The sequence below is a fragment of the Colobus angolensis genome, unplaced genomic scaffold, assembly GCF_000951035.1.
Source record: "Colobus angolensis palliatus isolate OR3802 unplaced genomic scaffold, Cang.pa_1.0 Scaffold204, whole genome shotgun sequence".
Taxonomy (NCBI): Eukaryota; Metazoa; Chordata; class Mammalia; order Primates; family Cercopithecidae; genus Colobus; species Colobus angolensis.
In genome coordinates, this window is record NW_012115200.1 from 4,004,203 (window position 1) to 4,031,833 (window position 27,631).

At 57.5% G+C, this 27,631-nt stretch overlaps 1 protein-coding gene across 1 annotated transcript in view; it reads left to right on the top strand.

The window, feature by feature from the left end:
* The window catches only part of INPP5A (inositol polyphosphate-5-phosphatase, 40kDa), a 128,354-nt gene that overhangs the window by 62,856 nt on the left and 37,867 nt on the right, over positions 1-27,631 (top strand). Inside the window, exons 6-7 of the mRNA XM_011941971.1 lie at positions 1,886-2,005; positions 13,624-13,708. Coding sequence (XP_011797361.1) covers positions 1,886-2,005; positions 13,624-13,708 — 205 coding nt within the window. The remainder of the gene's footprint in view (positions 1-1,885; positions 2,006-13,623; positions 13,709-27,631) is intronic.

Genomic DNA, 27,631 nt, shown 5'->3' on the forward strand with positions numbered 1-27,631 from the left:
TCTGTGGCGGAGATGTCCTCGATGGCGCGGAGCCTGTGTCTCATCCGCGTATCCCCGGCCTGGCCTTTCTGTGGCGGAGATGTCCTCGATGGCGCCGCCCCACTTTTCTGCATGATATAAGAAACAGAAGCCTGTTACCTTTTTCCTAAGGCGGCTTCCAGGCGGCTCCCCAGCCTGTCCCTCCAGCCACCACATCTCACTTGAATACTGTCTTTATCTTCCTCTCATGGATTTTCCAAAACTTCACTGCCTGATTATCTGCTGCTGTGTAACAGATCAGCCTAAACTTAGAAGCTTTAAAAAACACATATGAGGCCGGGCGCGGTGGCTCACACCTGTAATCCCAGCACTTTGGGAGGCCGAGACGGGCGGATCACGAGGTCAGGAGATCCAGACCATCCTGGCTAACACGGTGAAACCCCGTCTCTACTAAAAAACACAAAAATTAGCCGGGCGCGGTGGCGGGCGTCTGTAGTCCCAGCTACACGGGAGGCTGAGGCAGGAGGATGGTGTGAACTCGGGAGGCGGAGCTTGTAGTGAGTGGAGATCGCGCCACTGCACTCCAGCCCGGGTGACAGAGTGAGATTCCGTCTCAAAAAAAAACGTACGAGGTCATGGCTGTGAGCGTCTCAGGACCCAGGAGTGGCTTTTCTGGGGCTCTGGCCCTGGTCACCCTGGGGCTTCCAGAGGACCCATCTCCAAGCCCACTGGGGCTGTGGGTTTCTGCCCCTTCCCCTCGGGCCTCTCCCTAGGGCTGCTCAGGGCAGGACATCCCCAGCAGGAGCAAGTGTCCAGAGAGTGAGGGGGATGGAGGGAGGCAGGGGGAGGTTGGGGAGAGGGGAGGGGGAAGGAGGAGGAGGAAAGAAGGGGAGAGGGAGGGGGAAAAGAAGGAGGTGGGGGAAGAGTGAGAGAGAAGGGTAGGAGAGGAGAATGGGGAGGGGGAGGAGAGGAGGAAGGAGGAAGGAGGGGAGAGAAAAAGGAAGAGGAGGGAGGGGGAGGACAGAGGTTGCTAAGAAGGAGCCGTGGTCCTGTGCCTACCCCAGGCAGTGCGGGCTGCCAGGCCGCCCTTTGCTTTTGGTCACAGGGAACAGTCTTGGCACGGTGTGGGGGCACACGGGGCACGTTCACCAGGCAGCGTCACTGGGGTCACTGTGGCAGCTGGACCACAGGCTGGAGGAGGGCAAGGCCGCCTGCACACGCTCATTCCTGGCGCCTCCTGGTAGGGAGACAGGGCTGGGTCTTGGAGCCTGTGGAGGACATGTGGGCAGTGAGGGCTTTGTGGGACAGCGTCCAGACCGTGCCGAGCCCTGCACTGACCTTCCCTGGTGAGGGGACACGTCCTTGCCAGCTGAAGGTGCTGAGGGCCTCCTGCAGTGTGACGGAGGCCCAGGCCTTGATCAGGCCCTGCCAAGTCCACGTGCCTGGAGGCCAATAGCCGGCCGACGGGGCTTCCCACGGGGCTTCCCTTTGGGAGTGAAATGAGGCTCTGTTCTTGCCTGTCCCTGTGCCCTCCACCCTGCCTTGCAGGGTCCCTGATGGGTGCAGCGGCAGCCCTGGGCAGCTGAGGCTGAGGGGTGGCCCTTCCTCTTAGCCATCAGGGAGAGTTTCCAGAGTCACCTGTAAGTTTTTCTCTTTAAAGAAAAGTAGCTCACTTTTTAGTTGCCCAGAGTAACTGCATTTGTAAAGACGTATTCAGACTTCACTGGAGGTTTCCTGTCCACTGGCCTTGTCGGAAGACAGGTGGGCGGACAGGTGCCCGGCCTCGGGTGGCTCCGCACGGGGGGGGGCCGGTGCAGGTCTCACTCTCCCGGGGCTCCTGGGAGAACGAAGTGTGGCCCGGAGGCTCCGGCCCTTCGTGACGTGTCCTTTTCTCTTTTGGTTGTAGTGCCTTTGACTTGGTGAATATCCATCTTTTCCATGATGCTTCCAATCTGGTCGCCTGGGAAACAAGCCCTTCCGTGTACTCGGGAATCCGGCACAAGGCACTGGGCTACGTGCTGGACAGGTAGGTGTGGGCCAGCAGGTAGGTGTGCTGGGCAGGTCGGCGTGGGTGGACAGGTAGGTGGGGTGGGCAGGTTGGTGTGAATGGAGAGGTAGGTGTGGGTGGGCAGGCAGGTGTGCTGGGCAGGCAGGTGTGAGTGGGCAGGTAGGTGTGCTGGGCAGGTATAGGTATGGGTGGGGAGGTAAGTGTGGGTGGACAGGTGGGTGGGTGGGTGGGCAGGTCGGCGTGTCCACCCACCCCTATTGGCCACTGGGAAAGGCTGTGCCCGCTCTGGGAGACACACTCTGCTCTGTGTTTGCTGATTTGCTGATGGCCCTTGCTGGAGTCGCCCCATGGAGGTGGCAGAGCCCCCAAGCCCTGTCCACAGGCTGGAGCTGCACCCTCACCATGGACTTGGATGGGGATGGCTTCACTTTCTCTCTGACTTTTTTGTGGGGAAGATGAGAAAACAGTGCCGTGGGGTGCTGTGGTGGGAGGTGAATAGGACACTGAAGAGTCAGTGGGAGCGTGGGGGCCACCTCCACCTGCGCCTGGGCCCCTGCCCCCCAGTGCTCCAGGCTGCTCCACCGGTGATGCTGTGGAGATGACGGCTGTCACTGGGAAGCAGGGGACCCCCATTGGTGGGATGTGTCTGATCTTGGTACCCGTGTCCCTCCCCATCTACCGCTGGGCCTTTTGCTGAAGCTCAGACCCCACAGCCAGGCGGCCTGGGTTTGTTCTCTGCCCGTTCCAGTTAGGCCCATATGGAAACCTTTCCTGCCAGCATCCCCATGGTTGACAAGACAGTGCTCCATCAGCTTGGGCTTGCATCAGTGACGAACCCAGGCCTGAGACCAGACCTCAGACCAGCAGTTCTGGTCTCAGGCCTGTGTTCGTCACCCCAGGGTGGTCCCTGATTTCCACCTGAACCCCATTCTGCTCCCCAGAGGGCCCCTGACCTGAGCCCCTGCCCGGCTCCCGTGCGTGCAGAATGCCAAGTTGCACTCCCGAGTAAGCGTGCAAGGGCCTGGAGCTTCCCTGCACCTCGCCGGCCTTCCAGCAGCTGGCCTCCTCAGACCCCGACCTTCTGTTCCTGGGGCAGCCCCTCCCACCCACACCTGCCTCACCCTGGGCTTGTGCCGAGCAGAAGGACTGAGTCATTCCCGGGCCACCACCATTCCTGGGGCACTCACAGCTGCCTGGGGCTGCACAGGCAGAGGCAGGAATTGGGGGGCACTGAGGTCTGGACCCGGAGAGGGAGGAGGCTGGGCAGGGCCTAGTACCCTCTGAGCCTTTGGGAGGCTTCCTGGGGAAGACAGTGGGAGGAGCAGTCCGTGTGAAGGGGGACGTGGGTGGGGCCCCTGCCCCTGAGTCATGTTTGGTGTGTGGCCAGCGCCATCAGATTCTCAAGAGCAGGAGTGGGAGAGTCCTGTGAGAGGCATCCCCTGGGGACTGTGCGGAGTACATTTCTACCCAAGCAAGCCCCGTGTCCTGAGGGGTCCCTAAGGCAGGTGGGGTCATGAAGGAGAACAGCAGCCAGCAGGTCCCTGCCTCCTAACAGCGCCTTTTAAGGATAGTGTTCAGTTAGCATGTGTGTGCCTGTGCTTGCGTGCATGCCTGAGTGTACACACCTTGTGTGCATGCAATTATGCATGTGTATGATTTTGTGTGTCTGCATACATGTACATGCATGTGAGTGTATGCACATTTGTGGGGGTTTGTGGGGGTGGGTGTGCATGCATCTGCACATGTATGTGTTCGTGTGTGTGTGTGTGCATTTGTGGATGCTGGTGTGTGCATGTGTGGGTGCATGAGTGCATATATATGTGTGCGCACACGTGTGGGTATGTGTGGTGTGGATATGTGTGTGGGTACATGTCTGTTTGGGTGTGTGCACGCTTGCAGGGGTGTGGGTTGCATTGTGTGTGCACACGTGGGCACATGTGAGTGCACTTGTGTGGGTGCATGTAAGGGTGTGAGTGAGTGTGGGTGTATGCATGTGTGGATGCATGTGAGTGTGGGTGTATGCAGGTGTGGGTGCATGTGAGTGCAGGTGTATGCGGGTGTGGGTGCATGTGAGTGCGGGTGTATGCGGGTGTGGGTGCATGTGAGTGCGGGTGTATGCGGGTGTGGGTGCATGTGAGTGCGGGTGTATGCGGGTGTGGGTGCATGTGTGGTGTGGATATGTGTGAGAACATGTCTGGGTATGTGCATGCTTGCAGGGGTGTGGTGGTTGCATTTTGTGTGCATACGTGGGCACATGTGAGTCCACTTGTGTGGGTGCATGTGAGTACAGGTGTGAGTGTGGGTGTATGCGTGTGTGGATGCATGTGAGTATGGGTGTAAGTGTGGGTGCATGTGAGTACGGGTGTATGCAGGTGTATGTGGGTGTGGGGGCATGTGAGTGCAGGCATATGCAGGTGTATGCGTGTGTGGGTGCATGTGAGTGCGGGTGTATGTGGGTGCACGTGAGTGCAGGTGTATGCGTGTGTGGGTGCATGTGAGTGCGGGTGTGGGTGCATGTGAGTGTGGGTGTGGCTTCATGTGCGTATGTGCATGTGTCTTGTGTGGCTGTGTGTGGGTGTGTGTGTAGGTGCATGTATCTGCGTATTTGGGTGTGTGCATGTGTGCAGGGGTGCACTGATGCATGTGTGCATGCATGTGTGGGGGCTCATGTGTGGGTGCATATGTGTACACTTGTGTGTTTGGGGGTACATGTGTGGATGTGTATGTGTGTGTGGGTGTGCATGTGCCTCAGTGTGTGCATGTGTGTGGGTGTGTGCATGCATGGGTGTGGGCATGTGGGTGCATGCGGATCTGTGTGGATGCATGTGTGCTAGGGTGTATGCGTGTGTGTGCATGTGGGTGTGTGTAAAGGTGTGTATATGTGGGGGGAGCATGTGCACCTGGGTGTGGATATGTGTGCAGGTACGTGTGGGTATGTGTGCATGCAGGTTGTGGGTGTGTGGAGTGCATGCGGGTGTGGGTGTGTGCACATGTGTGGATGTGCACAGGTGTAGGTGCGTGTACACGTAAGTGTGTACCTGTCATAGCTCAGCACTGTGCATCCTGAGGAAGGGGTGGAAGGCTGGATTCTCCAGTGGGTGCTGCTCCAGGAGAAGCTGGAGCTGGTGGGGCCCCTCCTGAGCGCTGGCTCCGTCTGCTGCTGTGGTGAGTGTGACCTGCGTGGCTCCTTGCCTGCTGCCTTCACGATCCTCCCAGGTTCCCCACAGCGCTCTGCACAAGGATCCTAGGGTGGGCCCCCATCCCTGTGCTGTTATTAGCAGGTATATGACCTTGGTTCTCCTCTGCATCTGGCCCCTGCTGAGGGCCCTAAGTCGTGGCCCCTTATCCCCTCTGACCGCCCCTGACCTCTGTCTCCAGAGTGTTGGAGCCCTGGTTCCCTGCCACTAGCCTGGTCGCGGAAGAGGGGTGGCAAATGCGGGGCCTGGGCGCTGCTGTGCTCGTGGCCACGTTCTGAGGCTGGCCCTCCGCCCTGTGCACGGCCACGCCCTCTGCAGGGGACTGGTCCGGCCTCCCGGGTATCTCTGGAGCTGGCACTGATACCGAGGCAGGGACAGGTCTGAGCCCGGGGACTGTGCTCTCGACCGCCCACTGTGGGGAAGCGGCACAGGTGGGGGATGGGGGCCTGCAGCTTTGTCAGCCACAAAGTGACTGATGACCGCCTGTGCCCTGGGCGCCCTCCCTGGACAGCATATCAGTCGCCCAGGGAGAAGGGCCTCACCCACAGGAGCGGCGCGGTTCTTCCTGCCTGATCAGCCCTCAGCTTCCAGGCCCCAAGCGTCTCGGGGACCTCCCACGGAGCCCCGGAGCAGGGAGGGCCCTGCCGTGTCTGCTGTTGGGTCTTGGTGACAGCGGTTAGGTTGTCAGCATGGCACGGCATTAAAATGTGTCATCGCCCCTTGCTGCCATGGCTCCGCGGCCTCAAGAAAGCAGCCTTTGGGCTTTTGGGCCACTTTTCTGCGTCTCTGCATTCCCATGAATGGCTCCTGTGGCGCGCTCAGCCAGCCGCAGATCCGGACCTCCGCGGCGTGGGGCGGGCCGCGCAGCACAAAGGGAGGCTCTGTCGGAGTCGGGAACAATGGGCCGCCCTTTCACCGCTGCTGCTAACCTCTTGGCAGCCACCAGCAGACCGCATTCTGCTGTGCGGATCGGGCAGGACAATGCCGCGCAGCCTCTGAATGGACGCTGCCACCAACGGGGCCCCATTCAGGGCGTTGGGAACCGGGCGCACATTGTCTGCCCCGCAGGGAGACAGCGAGGAGGCTCCTGCAGCCTCTTCCTGGTTTAATCTCCCGGCGCGGCGCGGCTTCCCAGGTCCGTGTCCCTATCAGCTGCGGGGCCTGCAGCGCCAGGCCCAGGAGGGAGGGTGGTTCCCAGCCCTGGAGGAGGGTGCCGGCCGCGTTAAAACCCAGAGGCACCAGTAGGACCTTCACACCATTCCTCTAAACCTAAAATCATTCCAGAGTAGGAAGATGATTGTAAAACAACTGAGAGACAAACTCCGCGTTCAAGTCTTCAGAAGCAGCCCCAGGCGAGTGCTGCGGGGTGCCTGCCACCCCCACACCCGTCACAGGGCTGCCGGTCAGGGCTCTGCCGGACTTCTTATCACAGATGCCAACCTTTACTTTTTTGTGTGTGATTTTTGAAATTGTTGCTGTCAACCTCTTGTTATGAGAAGTTAAAAAGAAGACAAATCCCAAATGAGTGAAGAGTACCAGGCTCTGGGCAGGTGTTGGCGGCATCTGTGCCAGTCTGGGGTCCTGGACCCTGGGCGAGGCCGGGCCGTGCACACCCTTGTGTGGCTCTGGGAGGCACTGAGCACTCAGCCCATGTTGGGGGCAGCCCCGGTCCCTCTCCTGGACACAGAGGTCATGCCCCTTGGGGGGCATCTGGGGGCGGAGCCAGAGGTGCACGCCAGCCTTCCTAGGCACCATCCACTGATGCGTCTTGAAACCTTCCTGAGCTTTCAGCTGGGAAGGAGATTTTCCCATAAGTGACAGGACTCTTTGTCTCCCCTCTGAAATGTGGCCTGGCCTAGTTCAACAGAAACATTTTACATTACAACTGTGAAATCTCGGCATAAAGCACCCCTTTGTCCCCCCATTATTTTCTCACAAATACAGTCCATTGTCATGGCGCTGAAGTTAATTTGATCAACATTGGGACATTTAACTTTTATGTCCAGTCTAAAGAGTTGTTTCATGCTCATTTTGGGCATTCAAAGGAAATGATTGCCAGAAAAATAATGTTCTTCTGAACAATTCCAAGCAATTAGTTTCCCAGGGAGAGGCGATGTGATGCCCGCGCCCCCAGCCCCGCTTTGTGGCTTTATGGAGGGCCATCAGTTAGCTGTCAGCCGCTCAAAGAGCCCCCAACCTAAATGTTTCTCTTTAGACGTTCCCAGAACTTGCCTTGCTGTGCAGCCAGTAAAGAAAAGCTGCTGCGTCTCCAGGCAAAGGCAAACTCGGCACTAAAGATCTGGGTCACCCTGAGTGCTCCTGGCCACAGGGTTGGCTCTCGTGCTCCTCACACTCCCGCTGGCCTCGGAGAAGAGCTCACAGGTTCTTGCTGGTCGTGGGCACGTCCTGATCAGGCTCTCTTGGATTTGGAGACCTCAGGGTGGCCGAGGTCATGGGTCTGCGGAGCCCACCAGGCACCCTGTGGTGTCCCTCCACATGCCCGGGACTCCTGGCAGCACAAGCCCGTGCCCTCTGCCTTTCCGTTGCTGTGAAGCCCGCTGCCTCTGTCCCACGTTAGCCTCTCCAGGGCGTGGTCTGTCCAGCTGCTGCCCGGCAGGAGGGGCTCCTTACGCCTGTGCCTTAGTTGAGCCGTGGGCTGCGATCTTTATTTTGTTGAACACAGAGTCAAGCGCCAAGAAAGGCGGTGCCGCTATGCAGGGGCAACACCTGCACCCAGCCACGCACCCTGCATGTTCTCCGCATGTTTCCTTTCCTTAAGAAACAAACCATGTGGACCCGCAGGTGCCCCGTCCTCCGTCCTGAACCCCACCCTGGCCCCCAGCATCAGCCTGAATTCAGCACCCATCACTCCTTTGCAGCTTTCTGGCCTCTTGTGACACAGGGACGGATGTTTCAGCACTTTTATTATGTGCCAGCATGGAGACAAGCGTCAACATTGCTGTGACATGTGTGTGTGGTTTATGTCTTTACACATGTCAGTGCCTATGACCAACGTGTTCAGCATCATGTGAACGGAGTCTGCCGGACATCTCCACGACCTCCAGCCATGGTGCTCGGTCATGGGACTCGCTGCCGGCTGTCTGGAGAGCATTTGGGTGGTTTCCGGCCCTTCGGTGGCAGACAGGACGATGCCTGTGCTGGGCCGCGGGGGCCGTGTGTCTCCACTCCCGCTGGTCCTTTCCACACCCTGAACCCCAGCGTCACCACTGGCATCTCAGCACTTGGTGGTGTGTTTTCTGCTGACTGGGGAGGAGTGGGGGTCCTGGAGGTTGAAGCACTTCTGTGCCGCACGTTTTGGTGGTTTATGGCGATGTCCGAGCAGAGTTTGAGAGGGTGGGTCTCAGAGTGAGAAAGAGAAAAGTAAAACGGCGATGCTCCGTGTGGAGAGTGTGAGAGCGGTGGCTGCCGAGGGAAAGCCCAGCACAGCCCTCCTGCCGCCCTGCACGGGGCTCCCCGCACAACCCCGCCCAAGAGCACTTGATGTGGGGATGGACCCATCGAAGGGAGTGTGGGCTTTAAAAGGTGCCAGACACTGAGGAGGCACATGCCGCTGGGGCCCAGGATGCCCCCAGCCCTGAGACTGAGGCCCGGGGCCCGTCTCAGCCCCACCCGCTGCGACACAACTCTGTGGCAGGGCTTCACAGCCCACCTTAGTTCTCAGTCTGAGATCCGAGTTCTGGTGACGGCTTGTAGACAGCTGCCTTCTCACTGCGTCCTCTTGTGGGGGAGGGAGGGAGGGAGGGAGAGCTTCTGGTGTCTTCCTCTTTTACAAGGATGCCCTTCCTCTTACATCAGGGCCCTGCCTCCCTCCCCCACCCTGTGACCTCAGGTGCTGGCCGCTAAAGGGTTGGGTCTCTGAGGCTGGGACTTACTGGGTGGGGAAGTCGGGGGCCTTTGGGTGCAGCACTGGGGATCAGTGGGTTGTCAAGGAGCTTCCCCAAGGGCAGTGGTTGCTGCGACTCCACCCAGTGAGCAACCAGGCCGCCTCAGGCACTCTGGGGGCTCTGCCAGCCCTGAGGCTGACCCTGCTGCTTCAGCACGTCCAGCCATCTGCCTGGGTTCTGCCTGGGGGCGCCTTAGACGGCTGTCTTGCAGATTCTGTGGTACCTGGGTTCTGCCTGGGTGTGCCATAGGCAGCCGTCTTGCCGGGTTCTGTGGTGCTGGGAGATTCACCCTGAGGGCTTGAGGCCTCGGGCAGAGCTTACAGTGGGTGGAGTAAAAAGTGAAGTCAGGCAAAATAGTCCAGCAGTTTCTAGGAAAGTAAAAATAAACAGGCTGGTGTGTTTATTTTGGGGGGATGAGTTTGTTTAAAGTGGCTTAAATACATCTGCGGTGAACCATGCAATGAGATGTTTATGATTATTAAGAGAAACTTTTAAGCGATTAAGTAACTCTAAAATATTCTCAGTAGTTTTAGTAATTTTATATTGTTGATGTTTTTGCTTACGTAAAGTTGTTTGATCAGAGAATGTGGTCTCTACCATAGCAGAGAAACAAACCAACTTTAATAGATTCCCAATTGTACACAACCTAGGCCTTTAAAAGTACAGCACCAAAGGTTTCAGCTACCATTGCTTTCAGTGGTTAAAAAAGAAAAAGGAAAGAAAGAAAAAACCAACTCCTAGCACGTTAGGTGTCCTGGAGGAGACAGGATGAGTGTCTTGTGGCCAGTTTTCTTCCCACACTGCACTAGCTCCACGGAAAAAAAAACTTGCCCCATGCAAGGCTGATATTTTTTAGGGCCCCAGTGGGACCGCCGATGACGCTGTCCCACCGCCTCCCTGTCACCATGGGGTCTCCCACAGTGTTCCAGGCCCCGGCAGCCTCGCGCCAGGTTCCCACTGCTGTGTTAGGGAAGCGCCTGCTGTTGGAAACGTGTTTCGGAACGTTCAACCCGGGACTCTCCCGACGTCTTTACTCTGCGGCGTCGTGAGGTCGCAGTTGTCCTGGAGACCGCGGACAAGCCCCCCACGCCCTCGCGGTGGGCAGCTGCTGGGACGATGAGGCAGCCCCTCCTCCCAGTGCCTCCGTCGTGTAATGAGACCACTTGTCAAAACAGAGAGAGACACCATTTTCAAGGCCTAAAAAATTGATTTTTATGGCTCTTCTTGTAATTCTCTTTTTGAATTAGGCACATGATATTGATGTGGGCCTACGTTTTAATCATAATAGCTACTGACAAGGTAATTAATTTTAGAACAACTCTTTTTTTTTCTCCTGCTCCAAATGGCACTATATTGAAATTGAAAGTGAGCTCTGGGAGGGCAGCGGGGCTGGTACTCAGGTGATTGCCTCGGCCATGACAGCCCCTTCGTCTTGCGGCCACCGTGCGCCCTTTAGAGGCAGCTGCGATTATTAATGGGCTCAGGCTGTTCTGTCAGCAGAGCAGGGTGAGGAAGTGTGGTCCAGTTTAGGGTTTTAATGACGATCCTGCAGGATTCCAGACAGGACGATGACGCTGTGTCTCCAGGGCGTTGCAGGCCCACGCGATGCGTCGCCCGGCGGCTTTCTTGGGAAGCAGGAGCAGCCAGGCCTGGGCAGGGCCTCCTGTGAGGGCAGCACTCCAGAGTCCTGAGAGAGAAAACTCGGTCAGTGGAGTCAGGGCCAGCCCAGGAGGCCGCGTTTCCTCTCTCTCCGCACTGGGGAACTTAGTCAGGTTTGTTCCGTCAGGGTTCTGCTGTGCGTTTAGCTGAGTGCGGCCACGTCCTCGCCTACGACAGCGGCCCAGATGCTTCACCGTGTGGGGACGGCTTGGTATCTTGTGGTCTCGCCTACACCTGGGCTTGGCTGGCTGCATCCTGCCCGCTGGCCTGTGGGCATTGCCGCCCTCCCTCGGGAGCCTCCATGCCCCGGGCTGCCGCTCTCCTGGGGACTTAGAGCTCAGGGCCCTCTGTCTTCCTCCACGCACCCGCCCAGCTTTCTGTGCTCATGGGACACAGGAAGCGCTTCCCTTTCTCCCGGGCAGAGCTTGGGGCTCGTTTAAGCAAATCACACTAGAATAGATGAAATTTGTTACAACTGAGACTTAACGTAAAATGGAAGGCATTCCAATTAAAAAGATAAACAAGCTTTTTGTGGGCTTTGCCAAGCCAAGCTCTAGCAATTAACAGGCAAGAGGAGCATGAAATAGCTGGGACCATTTTTGAAAGAACTGTCAACAAGAAGGACTTCCCTAGAAAAAGTTGTATTAATTAAAAGCATGCAGGAATTGATTTTACGAAAAGATCTGCAGAAAAGAATAGATTGTCTCAAAAAGACCCGCTGGGAATGTTGTGTCGTGATACAGACTTGGTGGGAAGACAGGGCACGTTGAATAAGTGGTGCCGATCAATTGACCGTCCACTTGGGAAATTGATAAACTTAGATCCCTGCTCTACACTGTAATTCCGCATGGATTAAAGGATAACCCTTAAAACTCTGCCAGAAAGATGAAGGTGGGGCCTGCTTGCCCGTGTGGGGGCTGGGGCAGGCATCTCAGCCACAGGGGAAACTGATACATGTGACTATATGGAAATTAAAACTTCTGCCTGACAGAAGCCACCACGGGCAAAACGGAAAGGCCGATCCCAGGATGCCAGGAGCGCATGCCGTGTTCACCGCAGACGGGGGTTACTCTCCGCAGACGCAGGTTACTCTCCGCAGACGGGGGTTACTCTCCAGAACTCACGGGGAGACCCCTGGAATTCAAAGAGAAAAGGCCAGGAACCAAAGAGAACAGCAGGCTGTGAACAGGTGAAATCAGGAGAAAATGCAAATTTCGATATGTAGATTTAAAAATATTGAGGGTGTGCAAGTTAAGACAGAAATGAACTCCCACGCTACGTAGCCAAAACTGAAATAAAGTGGTGTTGATTCCACCTGCACTCAGTCATGAAAGTGTGACCTGCACAGATGCTCTGTCATCCCTCGCTCGGGCCTAAAGGCCCTGGAGGGTGCAGGGTGGGTCCGCGGCCAGCGGTGGCCCCAGCTGGCGCCTCACGGCCACTTGGCTCTTCAACCCGAGGATGGAGGTGTCAGCAGCAGCGGCCGGGCAATGCAGAACAGGACCACGTAAGAACTGGGAAGCGAGAGACCGTCTGTTCACTTGTGGATTCTTCTACTTCTCAAGCGGATGGATCAAGCTGGAAAAGGCTGACTTAGTGATTGGTCGGGCCCCGTGCTTCCCGGTCTTGTCCCAGTGGGCCCTCCCGTGCCCCTCATGACCCTGTCCCCAGCTCCAGGAGGGCACAGTGCTCCCAGCAGTGACCTACCTGGGCTGGCACTCCCCTCCTTTGGACGGCAGTGCACACCTGCAGTTAACCTGATTGGAAGCTCCCACTTTCGCCTGGCTGATAACCTGAGTTTATTTGGGAAAAAAATGATGACCCACCTCCAAATGCAGTATGCTTGAACGGCAGCGTCGGTGCTGCCTGCCGCCTGCCCGGGCAGCCCTACCTGGCTCTGGGCTGTGAAATTAAGAAACTTGGCAACCAGAGTATTTCCTTTTTTTGTCTACAGATCACACGTTTCTGTTCCTCTGATGGTCCTGGTGGCCAAGGCCACATTGCGAAGGTTCTCGTGTTGCTTTCACACCAGGAGGGTCGAGTGCCTGGCTCACCTCAAAAGCAAGCAGTTCACGGCATTACTGACTGGAGTTGCGGAGGGGAGATTTGGGGTTTGAGTGAGCTGGCAGTTTCTGAGATCTTTTTACAGGCTTGTGTCTGTAAGTTAGGAAGCCACAGTAGAGAAGCCTTTCGGAAATGAATTGTGATTGATTTAAAATATGAGGAAGAATTTTTCTTGAGGAAAGCTGTACCTGGCTAAAATTATACACACATATGCAGCCACTGTTACCCTCTCACTTTGAAATGTCTGCGTGGGCATCATGTGTAAACCTTCAAAACAGGTCTGAGGGGACATCCCTGTCTGAGAAGAGACGGGGGGGCTTCGGTTCCTGCCCGTTCACCTGCCCGGGTCTCCCCGTCCATCTCCCTCTCGCTGTCTGTCCCTCCTCCCGTCCGTCTCCCTCCCACCTTTCCTGAGCTCTGTGGTGGATTATTCGGTCTCTGGTGGATTATTCAGGCATCCTGTCCGGCCCTTTCCCCTTCTCGGGGCAGCTGTGGTTTTCCATGCGTGAGGCTCTCACGCTGCCCTGGCCCAGTGGGTGAGGACGCGGCTGAGGCTCTGCCTTTCCTCTTTCTCGATGTTGCTGGCAACACATGCGTGTCCGTGTTGACGAGGGCCGAGCGCTGCTCAGTGGACCTGTGTTGGGGGTGTTCTCGGAGCTGAATTTTGGGGGTACAAAGAAGCAACCACCGAGTTTCCCCTTGAGCAGGCGACAGAGAGAGTGCAGACGGGGAGCGTGGAGGGGCGTGGGGCCGGGCGGGAGTGCTGGCCAGCTTCAGCCACCTTGGTAACAAGTCCTCTTTTTCTTTCTAGAATCATCGATCAGCGATTTGAGAAGGTTTCCTACTTTGTGTTTGGCGATTTCAACTTCCGGCTGGATTCCAAGTCTGTCGTGGAGGTAGGTGCTGGCGTCCCTCCCGCCCTGGTCTCCTGCCTCGCTCCTGTTGAGGAAAACAGTGGAAGGAGCGTGGCCCCTTACTGGCACTTTCAATGCCGTCACCTCCTGGGATGCACTTTTGAAGCCAAAACCTTGCAATGAAGAAGCACGTTTTGCTGTCGGCAGAGGGATCTGTGTTGGAATCCGAGGTGAACGGGCCCTCAAGCTTGTGCCAGATGGTGGGTGGCAGCGCTGCGGGGCTGTGCCCTGTGGCTTCCGCTGTCGGCACCCGAGGAGCTGCTGCAGTGCCGCCACAGTGCCGCCCCCTCGATGCCCACAGAGCCGCAGCCTCTGCAGACTGTCAGGCTCCTTCACACGGTCCAACTTGATCTCAGCGATTTTTCCTCATAACACACGTAGGAACTGTCAGAGCCTGTTTTAAACATTGTGCTTTTCTGTCTGCAAAGTTGTCGTTCTGTCCGTTAATGAGTCGTCGACCCGCCTGACCTCTGGGAACTCAGGGGTCCCGGGTGCTCCCGGGTGTGCTCTTGGGCTGGCCAGGACCAGCAGCTTGGGCACCAAGGTGCCAGCAGCAGAAGGTGGGCCCCGAGGCTCAGCACAAGGGCCGACGTTTCTCTGTGCTCTGGGTCCTCCTTCCCAGTTTTCATGACTTGGGATTCCACTTCCCAGGCAGCTGTGAAGAGGGGGTTGTGGGAAATGGTGGAGCACCTGCTGCCCACCTGCCCGGACCCTGCTGCCCTCAGCCTCCCTGGTGGCTCCTCCAGGTGCTGGGCATGAGCCGACGGCCCACCGCAGGGCCACCGTGATTCGGATGGGGCCGTGGTGAGTCGGACGGGGATACGGCGGGACGGACGGGGATATGGCGGTCCCCAAGGCTGTTATCTTCCCATTTTAGTCTCCAGTTCCAAACAACCACACGTATTCATCTTCCGACGGTGGCAGGACATTGTTTCTGAAAGACATACTGAGCTGGTTTTGACCATTCTAGGTCCCCTGTGGTTGGCAGAAATGAGTGCCCCTGAAATCCTCTGTTGAGTTGAGCTGGCAGCACCTCGCCGTGAGGCCCCACCGCATGCCTGTGTGCCAACATTTGGCTGGTGGTGGTGCCTACACGTTCAGTGACTCGTGGTCAAGGCCTTGCTTCATCGGGCTATGGAGGAGGAAGGCAGGGCCTCTGCGTGCGGTGGGCTTGGAGCGCATGGAGTAGTTAAAGCACACACACCCCAGCAGGGCTCCCAAAGTCCTTTACTTCCCGCTGCTGCACTTCCTTTCTCCTCGTAGAGGCTTTCAAATGGATAGGTCTCTGACCTGCCATCCTGCAGGCTGGGCACGGGCTCGAGGGCGGGGGCTGTGCCCATCCTTGCTAGAATCCATGTCCCTGCATTCGATGCTGTCTGGGACATGGGAGCAAGGCCCGGGGACCACAGAGGCTGGGCCCTGTTGGAGGCTTCTCCTCCACCTCCGCCAAGCCACAGAGGGCTAGAAGCGGCATTTCCCGCAGCTCTGGAATGTCTCCGAGCGAGCTCATTTCTAATCTGTTACTTGAGAACCAGTGAGTCCATAGTGCACATAAGTACTTCCCGCTCTGACCGGGGGTGGCCAGGATGAAAGTCAAGCAGAACCCGTGAAAGACCAAGCCGATCAATCCCAGGCGCCCAGCAACTGGGGAAAGGTCAGGGAGCTTGGAAAGGGCCTTTTCCTCCTGGTAGAGCAAATGTCACGGTAAAGGGCAGCTGGTCCTGGCCAGGTCAGAGCTGTGGTGAGGCATGCGTTGGAACAGCCATGGGAGCCTCCCTGGTGAAGGGAGCCAGCTGCTGGGCCCAGTGGCCGGGCTATGTGACTGCAAGAGATGGGGGGCAATGGGAAGCCTGGACTCCGGGGCCTGTGGGGCTTGCGTGGCCGCTCTGGTTTCTGCAGGCATGGGGGGCCTGGACTCTGGGGCCTGTGGGGCGTTGGGCGACTCCTTTGACGGACTGCAGAGCTTTCCTTTTTCTGCTGAGCAGAAAAGGCAGAAAGTACCTCACCGGGGTTTGCGTGTGGATGTGACCGTGAGAGGCGGCATGGTGGGAGGACAGTGCAGGGGCCTCGGGAGCCGGCTGGGGTCTGCCTCATCTTCTCCTGAGTTGCCTGGCCTGCTCCCCTGGCCACCCTGAGCGCCTTCACACACAGCCCTCAGCCCTCATGGGTCACTGTCAGCAGTGTTTTCTGATCACCAAGATCGGCCCTGTTTCTTAAAGAGCTCCTTTCACACAGGCAGTAGCTCCCACCCAGGTCTAGATGGCCCCGGTGCCCTGGACGCTGCCAGGGAGGTGGGTGCAGAGCGGGAGCTGCCTCCCAGGCCTCGGTGGGCTCTCCGGACCTTCCGGTTTCAGGTCTGGGACCTGCCCATGTTTTCCCCAGGAAGAAGCAAGACCATGCTCGCCTCCACCTGCGCTCCGTCCTCCGTGTTCATGTTAGGCCATCGCTAAAGGAGCCCTCCGCCCTGCTGGAGGGGCCCACACAGAGGGCCATGCTGGGGAGGGCACTGGCCTGAAGCCAGAGTTCCAAGATTCCCATCACTGACAAACCAGTGAGATCTTCCACGGCAGCCTTCATGCTTAACTTTCAACATCAAACTACAAAGGACGGGCGTTCTAATGGCTGTGCTTAAGGGGCTGTTTACTTTGTGAACTGGTGATAAACAGTTTTGCAGAAACGGCCACTTTCTCCTGAGAGTCAGTAAAGAGCTTCAGGAACCTCCAGGCCACGGCTTTGTGGGAGGCTGGTGGAGCACTCCAGGGCCAGTGAACACCTGTGTGAGAGCCGCCCACGCCACCGTAAGCCTCACCGGCTCCCATCCCCAGGAACTGAGGAGTCTCCGTTCTTTGTCACTTTTCCATCCACAGTAACTGGAACAGACAAGGAGTTGCTTGAAATGCTGTTTTTCCTGTCAGTCCCCTACAGTGGCTGGTTTTAGATGGAGCCCAGCAGCGTGGGTCCATCTGCCCTGTCCTCAGCCCCTGCAGGGCCCTCCCCGCCGCCCCCTGGTCTTGCCTCAGCCCCTCTGCTCTGGACCGGCCAGGCCCCTTCTGGGCTCCATGGGGTGTGTCACTGCCACCAGCCTGCCTCCACCCCCGTCACGCTGGTGTCCTGCCTGCCAGGGCCGCGTGGGCGAGTTGGGTGTCAGACCCAGTACAGCCGGGTGGGCTGGTGGACATGCTGGCCGGGCCGTGTGGGCAGTGCGGAAGGGGGCGCCGCCGCCTGCTGTAGGACAGTTCACATCCGTCCCTCACGCCCCGTCTGCAGGCTCCGTGGCCGCTCTGCAGCCCCAGCCACTCAGCTCTGTGGAGAGGTGTCCTGGGAGTGGAAAGAGCAGCTCCTGCGTGCGGCTTGTTAAGACAGTGGATGTGGGGCTTGCCTGTCAGTCTAAGCGTCAGAGGTGACTGTAAGTCAGGAAGGGAAAGAAAATTGCGGTCTTCCTGGAAATTCTCTGCATGCCCCAAACGGATTTCTCAAAGGAACAGTAAGCAGGAACCCGACAGAGCTCCTGCGGGCCTGGCTGACCCAGGTGGCATCCTGAAGTCCCACCCGCATTGGCGTGTCCTCCTGTGGGCCTGACCACAAGCTGCCCCCACTCTGCCCCCACAGCAGCCACCAGGACATGTGGCTAACGAGCACTGAGGGCAGCCCAGGAACCCAATTTTTCATTTCATTTCATTTTAATTAAGATCTGGTAGAGCTGCATGACTAGTGGCTATTCCACAGGACAGTACAGACCAGGTGATTTTCAACCAGTGCAGGGGCTGTCGCTGGGGAGGAACATTCCCGTGGACTTGCCATCCAGCCAGCCTGGGCTCAGCTGCTTCCCAGTGCATCCCCGTTCTTGGAACCACAGCCCTGAGGTGGGTCCTGGGTGGGGTCTCCTCCATGCTGTCCGGCAGACATGACGGTCATTCATATGGGACAGCATAGCGTGGTCAGCCCTGCACAGTCCCAGAGAAGAGTCAGGCCTGGGTTCCCCCAGGTGAGAGGTCAGAGAACAGAGAAGGCGGCCCTGGAGGTGACCGCGCCCCTCCCACATATCAGGCGCCCCTCCCACTTACCAGGCGCCCTTGGGAGTGACCGTGTCCCCCCTCAATATCAGACACCTCTGGGAGTGACCACGTCCCTGCCCTGTATCAGACGTCCCTGGGAGTGACCACGTCCCTGCCCTGTATCAGACGTCCCTGGGAGTGACCGCGTCCCCCCTCCATATCAGATACCCCTGGGAGGGACCGCGTCCCCCCATGTATCAGACGCCCCTAGGAGTGACCACGTTCCCCCTGCATATCAGACGCCCCTGGGAGTGACCGCATCCCTGTCCCGTATCAGATGTCCCTGGGAGTGACCGTGTCCCTCGTGTGTATCAGATGCCCCTGGGAGTGACCACGTCCCTGTCCCGTATCAGACGCCCCTGGGAGTGACCGCGTCCCTCCTCCGTATCAGACGCCCCTGGGAGTGACCACGTCCCCCCGCGTATCAGACGTCCCTGGGAGTGACCGCGTCCCTGTCCCGTATCAGACACCCCTGGGAATGACCGCATCCCTGCCCCATATCAGACACAGGTGTTTTCAGCAGCAGGTCTTCTTCACTGGTGCCATTTGTTGGTGTCGGACACGAGGAGGGGACCAAGGAAGGGAGCACAGGAGGCAGTGGCTGAGGCTCTGGTGCGTCTGCTGGGAGTGGGGGCTCTCCAGGCCCGCGATCAGCTTGGGAGGGAGCTGGACTCTGGCGAGGGTTTCCCCGGTGAGGGTTTCCTCCGGTGCAGAACTTGGTGTTCACTTGAGTTGGCAGAAGGAAAGTCGTGTGTGCTCTGTGATTCTGTGATTATCACCAGGCACGCCTGGGGCGTTCGTGGGAAATCCAGGTTCCGTCTGCAAAGGTCCCTTCTAAGCAGCACCAGAATCGGACCCCATGTCCCAACAGACGTAGATGCCACACAGGGGAACCCCCAGCACCCCAGGCAGTGGCGATGCAGGTTCCTGGGAGCAGGGAGGCCTCCACCCACCACGGCTCATTCACACGCCCGGCCACCCTGGTCTCTGGGCTCTAGGACGCTGCCCACGACAGCGGCTGCCCACGCAGTTACCAGGCCCTGGCTTACAATGCCCTCACCCCGGACAGACGTGGGTCTTACTCTTCTGCATTGTTTGTCTGCCGTTTGCAAAGGAATGGGAAGAAAAATGAGTAGTTTTAAACTGGACTGTTTACTCAGTAAGTGTGTAAGATCTTTGCATTAGTTTTTGGAGGGTTTTCCTGCCCACGTGGCTCTTTAAGACTGTGGATACATGGCTGTTCACTTGACAAAAGTCTTTCATTACGTTTTGCACACAGTTTACTACGTAAGTAAAGCGAGCCTGGTGAAAAATAGGGGAAAATGCTGCATAGTATAGAGTTTTTCTAGAACTGTTTAGTGAAGGGAAGGCCACACCTCTGGAATAAGGGCCGCTTTTCCCTCCTGGCATCGTCAACACAGTCATCAGTTGTGTGTAAAATTCCACAGCTCACAGGAGCTAAGCCCTTGGTGCAGTCACTGGCCCGAAGCTGAGCATATGGATCCCATGGCCGCAGGGATTTTCTGAGCGCTGGAGGCTGTGAGGAGTCACAGGACCCCGGAACTGACCACGGGGAGGACCCTGAGGCCCAGGGCAGGGGCGGTATCCCCAGGGTCACCTGCGGCCCCTCAGTGCTGCATGGCACCTCCACGTAGCCATGTCGCTCCCTGTGGGCTGCAGACATGGAGGGTCACGGCCTGTCTTCTGTTTGCTCTTCAGTGGACGTGGAATGTGCATGCCAGGTGGAGCCTTCCCACGCACGGAGTCTCCTGTCTTCGTGTGGGGAGATTCCTGCGGCGGTGGCTCAGAGGACCACAGGCTATTCTCTCACAGTCCTGGAACCTGGACGTCCAAAATCAAGGTGTCCTAGCGCCATGCTGCTCCTGGAGGCTCCAGGGGGGACCCCTCCTTGCCTCGCCCAGCCACAGGTGGCCCAGGTGGCCCAGGCTTGTGGCCACATCACCCCTGCCTGTGCCTTCAACCTCATGTGGCCTTTCCTTGTCAGGACATGAGTCCATGGACTTAGGGCTCACCCAGGATGTCGCAGCCTGAGATCCTTAACTAGTTGCACCTGCGAGACCCCATTTCCAAACAAGGCCCCAATTCTGAGGCTCTGGGTGGACATGAATTTGGGGGCACACTGTATAGCCCAGGACAGCAGGCAGTGCTGGAGGGACTCTCCCACCACGTGGCCGACTGAACGCCAGCACAGAAAACGTTTATTTGAAGCCCTGTCTAAAAATAAATCTCACTGAAAAATGACCAGGTTTTTTTGGTTGGTGGTGATTAATTGCAGCTGCATTAGTTAAGGTGCCAATTAGGTAGATTATTGAATTTTAAAATACCATCTAAGCACCTCTTACAGAAAATCAAAATCTGCTAGTTGGCATGGCATGGTTTTTAAAAAGGGTTTCTGACTAAAACATTTCATAGAAATTTTGTGGAAACCAAAGAAAATTCTGCATGAATTTTCTTTGAGACTGTCTTGGACCAAGGAATTGAGGGCAGGTGTTTGGGGACCCCTCGTGCCGGCACCAGATTGGGCTGTGCTAAATGCTGATGCCGGCCTCCCTCTGCGTGTGAACGGGCTGATGCCACCTCCCTCTGCGTGTGAATGGGCTGATGTCGGCCTCTGCATGTGAACAGTCTCGATCTCCACTTGGCCCTGTGGCATGTCCCTATTCCAGTTTCCTTCCACATGAAGCTTTTTGATGAAGAACTGACAGGAGTGCCTGGGAGCACCACAGAGGATAGATCCTTTGGGCTCTCCCAAAGCTGTGAGTCACCTGGGAGCCCCTTAGCACACAGATGCTGGGCTCTCCCGGACTTGCGAGTCTCCTGGGAGCTCCTTAGCACACAGAACCTGTGAGTCAGTCCCAGGGCCCGGGCAGTGCCTCTTTCTCATGTCTGCCTGGCACCAGGCTCAGTGCGGCTGGGAACCGGCGCTGCACATGTACCTCTGGTCAGGGTTCAGGCTCGGTCGTGCCACCCACAGTGCCATTCGCCCGGGCAGCCTCCAGTGACGCATCGCTGAGGATGCACCTGAGATGCCGGCTATGCTCTCGTGTGACGTAGATGCAGTGACTAACCTCACCCCTGGGCTGGACTGGCCTGGCAGGACCACACCCCGAGGTGGCCACCATCACTGCCCAGTGATCTCGGTGCTCCCTGAGGCTGTGCGCTTCTCCTTTCTGAGATGAAAAGTGGATGAGGAATCCCTGTGGTCCAGGGCCTTGTTTTCCTCGCACCACTTTCATTTTTTGCACTGTGGTCTGGCCTCCGGTTCCTTTGCAGCTGGGAAGTGTCAGGAGGAACTGGAGCCTGGAGTCGCTCAGCGTGGCCTCGGCAGAGCGCGGATTCGTAGCGTTTCCAGCTGCTCAGATGAGTGGGCTCTTGTTCACACAGGCCTGTGGGTGGCTGAGGCTCTGAGCGGGTGAGCATCACCCTGTCGGCCGCCTTGTGCGCGCCTCGTTGGCCCAGCAGGTGTGTCCTGTGTGTTTGCTGTGTGGGCCCAGTGCCAGGATCTGTGTACTGCCTGCCCTCAAGACCATGGCCTTAGGCACCAGGAGCGCCTGGGGCAGTGGGTTTGCCTGCTGGCTGCGTCCCCCACCTCTCTTCAGTTCTGCTCCATCTGCCTGGGAACAATTTCCCCCCGAAGTGTCTGTGCACATCTTGCCGCCTTCCTAGAAGCATCTGCGTTTTAAAGGAGAGGGCGTGTCGGAGTCAAAGGCCAGCAGGAGTGTCTTGCAGGGTCCTCAGGTGGAGCTAGCTTTGGGGCCTGGATGGGGTGGGTGTCAGTCCTTGAAATCCGCTCTGCCCTCCCTCTTGGCAGAGCAGCTGTGTGGTGAGCCCCTCAGAGGAGGCCACACAGAGGTGGGCAGGGCCTCCCAGAGGCCTCAGAAGTGTTACCTGCTCCCCAGCCATGTGGAGCAGGCACCTGTCTTTCCTTCCTCGGAGCCTTTCTTTCAAACAGCAGCATGGGTTAGAGTGAAGCCCTGTGGGCTCCACACAGGCCGGTCCTCCCCACCCGCCACAACCCCCCGTCTTGGCACCACGTTCAGAGGCCACGTTGGCACCTGCAGTCTGGCTCCGTGGGAGCCGGCAAAGGCCACACCTGGCCTCCACCCCGGGTTCGTGGGGACATCTGTGCCCTCCTCTGGGGTGGTCTTCAGAGCGCCCAGGGTCAGGGTACGCAGACACAGTTCTGAAGGTTCGTGGACAGTGGCGGAGTCGTGCATAGCCAGAGCGCATCAGGAAGCCGTGTTTCTCACAGTGCAGAGCGTCCTGCCTGATGGAGTGTTCTGGAAATGCTGGAGGCTGGGGGCCGGCGGTGCCCGGGTGTTGGTGCCCGGTGGCACGGGCGCCCTGGGGCGGTGTCGGTGCAAAGGGACACGTGAGTTTAATGGTCTCTCAGAAACCACGGCTGGCCTGGCTTTGGTTTCACTGCTAAGCTCCCACCCGCAGCATCCCATCCTTGCCCCCTCGGTCCCGAGCTGGTGGAGTCGTCCCCTTGCTCTCACTGCCGACCGTGTTGCTCTGCCTGCTCATGGCGCCTCCTTGGCGCCCTCAGTGGCAGGCTTGCTGGAAAGACTCGTCAGAGGTTAATTAAATCCATCTCCACAGCAATGGGAGGCCAGGCAGAGCCGGGCTGGCAACAGCAGATTAAATACAGGGTAGTTTGCCCTGCCGTGAGTCCAGGGACAGGGCTTCTGGGAGGAGGACCAGCCTGATGGCCCCGGAGGCTCTCAGACCCCGAGGTAGAGACCTGCTTGTGATTTTTGGTGGCAGGAGGGTTGCAGGGATCGGATCTGGGAGTCCTGCCCTGCCCCACACCAGCCTGTGAAAGAGGCTCTGTGTGCAAAGTGAAGAGACTCTGTCTCCTGGGAATGCCCAGCCTCCTGTGTTTCAGATGCAGATTAATGCAGACATGCTCACAGAGCAGAACTGAAAAAACGATACTGGAATCAGATCTGGCACCACGGAAGCTGTAATTAAAACCCACACACGTGAAACACGCCAGTCGTGTGCCATCGAAGAGGGCTGTGCATCCTCACACGAGTCGGTGATGCAGCCTGCGGCTCTGGCTGCTGCTGGGATGTTCAGAGCAGAGGGTGTGTGTTGCACGCCTCGCGCGGTGGCAACTGGCAGCTGGGGCGCTCAGCTGGCCGTGGTGACAAAGAGTGACAGCAGCGCCAGGCGCGCCCGGCTCCGCACGCCCCGACCGCACACCACACCTGTCGTCCATCACCTCTCTGACAGTGACGGTGATGGATGCGTCTTCGGAGGCGGGTGGCCGTTTTTAACAACCCGTTGCCAATCACTGACAGGTACATGGTCAGGTGCCAGCTGGGCCTGCAGGGGAATGGCCATGGGGGGCGCTGACATCCAGAAGGAGCCGTCCTCAGAGAGAGGCTCACGTCGCGAGGAGACACCCCGAGAGCCGGGCTTCCCAGAACACGGCTCTCAGAAGAGTACCAGGGAGGGTCCCACCACTGCCTGGGAGGCAGGATCCCAGCACCTGCCTCAAAGGCCGTGTCTACTGTTCAGTGGAGACGACGGCCGGCAAGAGCGGCTGAGGCCAGCCTGCCCCGCAGCATAAGCCTAGGCCCAGACCTCAGACGTTCCTGGCACCCAGGTATCCTTCTTTCTAGTGTGCACTGCGTCCTGGGAGGAGGGGCAGCTGTCAGCCAATAGGTAACATCGCACCTGGTCATGGCTCCCCACAGCCCCGCAGACTCCTCTGAGTCCCGCCGGCTGCTCTGGCTCCAGCCGGGCTCCAGGTGAAGTTCTGACTTCATCTGATTACCGGCTGCCTTGTTGAGCCTCTCTGCCCCTGATCCCTCAGCCGTGGGCACAGTGGGCACTGTGGGGCTGTGGGCAGGAGAGGCCAGGCCCCTGTGTCCACTGGCAGCTCCCATCAGGCCTGACAGGCGGGGACAACTGTGCAGCTGTTGTTAGCCCCATGTATGGGTAGGCCTGAGCTCCTAGAAACTGAGAGGATGGCGGCCGACTCCTCAGCCTGGCAATGTTCCTCCATCAGCCTCAGTCGGGGCAGCCCTCCAAAACCCTGCACCATTCAGGATTAGGCCCATCCCGCAGCCATGAGCGGACTCGGTGTGGCACCATGGGCACAATGTGCATCCAGAGGGCAGGTGGCAGGGATGGTCCCTTCTAACCCCCAGAAAGCCTGGCTCAGAGTGACACTCCTGCAGACCCTCAGCACCGTCTCCAGAGCAGCATGGATGGAAAGATGCACACAGCCCCGTCTACCTGCCGCGTGGGTTAATGTCAGCGCAGCCGCGTCCTTCTGCCGCGTGGGTTAATGTTAGCACAGCCACGTCCTCCTGCCGCCGTGGGTTAAAGTTAGTGCAGCCGCGTCCTCCTGCCGCCGTGGGCGGACATTAGTCATTGTCCGGTTCTCATCTTACCTTGGGACCCAGTGTGCAGACAGACCTTATGCAGATCCAGTGGGGCGCTGCTCTCACCATGTGCCCAGCGTGCTCTGGATGGCGAGGCAGGCCAGTGGCAGCCTCTCTGCCCTCTCTGCCAGCTCCTCAGGGCCACGGGGATGCCCTTCCCTGAGGGTGGAGGTCAGGGCGGTGGGGGCCTGCAGAGGGCATGTGAGCTAAACCGTGCTGCTCGGCTCACTCACTTGTTATTCCAGTCTTGGTGTAAAATAGCAACGGCAACAACAGAATCACTAATTTAAATCATTAAATTTATTTTGTAATTTTTCTCTTTAAAAAGAGACTTTTATTTGGTCTGTTTCTATATAGGGCCTATGACCTCGACTGAAAATAAAACAAAATGTTATACTTCATTATAGTGATGACATTAGGTTTCATAGGTAGGGGATTTTCTTCTAGGAAGTTCACTTTGCAAATATTATCCAATATTTTCAACTGGTAGATTGATGCCAAAAATCTTCTCATTTTATAGTAAAAGAAGACAATAACTAAAAGACATAGTGGCATTTTCTCCAGTCTATCCTAGAACTCTGTTAGAGGAACTGTTTTTGGATTCATTCGTAATTGATTCATAATCTGTAGTGTGTTCACTAATCGTTAGTGCACTTTTCTGTATTTCTTATGAGCTCATACTTTATTTAAAAATTCCTCTGCCTGCCCTTGGTTTAAAAGAAACCCGTGGGAAAGGTAGGGCACAGAGCAGGTCTCCCGTGCCAAGGCAGACCTTGGAGACGCCCAACACTATGTAGCCTCATTTGTCCCTCCTCCTTCACACATCACGCCCAGCTCCCCTGCTAGCAGTCAGTGGCTCTGAGAAGCATGCAGGGACCTGGGATGAGGGCTGAGCTCTGTGCCCTGCGTCCCCCTCCCTGTGCCACGTCCCTCTCCCCACATCCAGCCGTGCCAGTGGAAGGCCAGGGATATCCGGAAGGAGCCACTGAGAGGCACAACAGGTGCTTCTGCCACCGGGCAGGGCCGGTCCTGTGGAACCACCCCTGGGCCCAGCAGAGGGTGCCTGGCGTGTGCTAGACACAGCCTGAGAAAGAGACCCGCCGCCTTCTTCCCAGAGAGTCTGTTGAGCTCTCGATGGTGTGAGAGCTAGCGGGCGCCACTCCCGTTCCATGCGCGCCACGTCCAAGCCTGCCAGGCTGCTGGAGTCCGGGAGCAACCTTGGGAGAGGACATGAAAGAGTCTTTATGGCATGTTGTTGTTCTGGGTGGCCGCAGACAATGCACACAGAGAGGAGCGAGGCCTCCGATGCTGACGCCAGCATCTCCCCATGACAGCGCCTTTCACTGGCTGCATTTCTGCATCCCGTAAGCTCGGGATGCAGGGCCTTGTGCCCGGCCCTGGGGCTCGCAACGAGGTTGGTGCTCCAGGGCCTCGCGGTGGGCGCTTTTGTCAAGGGATGGGTCCCCCTTCGGGGGGGTCTAGGGTTCACCAGGAAGACCTTTGAAAAGATGGAGTTCACCATCTTTCTTTGGGAAGTCAAAGTATGGGAGGCCGGCGAAGTGTCTGAGGGCCTGCCCGCAGCCCTCCCAGCAAACACCGCCCCGCAGCCCTCCCAGCATGCCAGGCTCTCAGCTCCTCAAATTCCATCTGGGATGGTCATTCTCTGTGTCTGGTGCCCACCCTGGTCCTAAAAAGCTAGGAAATTGGACCATGGCACACTTTGCAGAACGTCTTCCCTGGCTTCACTGTGGGCTGAGCACGGGAGCGTGACCCTGAGGAAGGGTCCTTGGTGCCTGCCGCCCTCACCACACATTACCCATGCCAAGTCTGGCTGGGGTCCCTCTGCAGAGCTCAGGCCCAGCCTCCGGAGAAGTCTGCGTGGGGCCTGTGGTGGAGGCATGCCAACGGAAGACAGCGGGAAGGTGGTTCACTTATCATTACCCTGCACCTGCTACCCCCAAAGCCCGTCGAGCCTGGAGGGCACGGCTGTTGCCCTGTGGGCCTGCATGCTAATAGGTCCTGGTAGCCACCAGCATACTTGGGGGTGGTGGCTGTAGCACCAGCCCCCGACCTCAGCCACTCCCAGAGGGGGATGCAGCGCTCTCTGGCCTCCGCTGCCCTCCTCGCCCTCCTCGCCCTGGGGGCCAAGTGAGCCGCCCTCTCACTTCCAAGAAGCCGCACACGCATGTGCCATAGGAAAGGAGTCTGGAGCCTCCGGGAGTTAATTTGAGATAATGTGTGCTATTTCCAGAGATCACCACTTGGATGTAGTGCTTGCGAGGCCTTCACCATGCCCCCTGCCAGGGCCCAGGGGCCTCAGCAGGGGCGTCTTCTAGGGCCTGGGGACCTTGTCTCTGCCCTGTGTGGCCGTTGGCCTGTGTATGTTTGATGAGCACTGACATTCGGGGGTGCCGCCTGTGTCCACCCCAACAGAGATGCCAGAGGACTCCAGAGGTGCGGCTTCCTCGGCACTTTCCGTGGCGCCCCCGGGATGAAGCAGGTTTTAAAGCCAGGACTTGCACCTCAGGGCCGCCTGTGAAGTGATTGGTTGTCCTCCTTTCCCACTCCACAGCGATGTCTGAGACCTGCACCAACATCCATAATGTGAGTTACCAAGGAATAGCTAACCCCACGGGACCAGCAATGCGTCTCCAGGTGGATGTCCAGAGGACTGGGGCGTTTGTCAGAACTTAGCGTTTGAATTATCTCTGCCCATTTGCAGTGACCTGATAGTAAACCTGGAACTTCCACATGCTGGTTTGTCAGTGGGCTGTGTAGTTTTCTGAACTGTAACAAAAGTTGCCCCCTCGATTCTGAGCAGTGGTCCGGACCCTGAGGCACATTCAGGGCAGTAGCGGTGGGAGCCTCTTAGTTAATCCCCTTTCACAGGGCAAGCGTTATGTTGATGTAGTGGCACACCGCATCCTGGAGCACAGATTTATATTCATGTTCACCATTGCTAGGAGAATTATTGTTAGTATAGAAAATGTTTGTGCCCTGGAGTCAGTTCTGTTTTCTAGAGTCATTCAAGAACTTTACATTGAAAACGTAATGATTTCCTATTAACTTGTTTTAAGGAAAACCTATGTAAAGTACTTGGCCTTTCGTTGTGAACCATCTTTTAGAAATCCTTTTCTACTTCCTCCTTTCATCACTGCCGCTAGAGGTTGGCTACATGGAACTTCCGTGTATAACCAACCCTTCTTTATTTCTAGACATATTTATGATTAAAATTTAACCAAAAATTACAGGATAATAGAGAAGGATGGGACTTGGCGAGTTTCTTCCTGCTGTGCCTTTGGTCAGTTTTCCAGTGAGAGCCACTCACAGGGTCCGCAACGTTCGCCCCCAGCATTCACCACCCGAGGGTCAGGCTTCTCTGACATCACAGTGATTTCCAGGAGGAGGAGGGGGGCGGGTAGGGGGAAGGA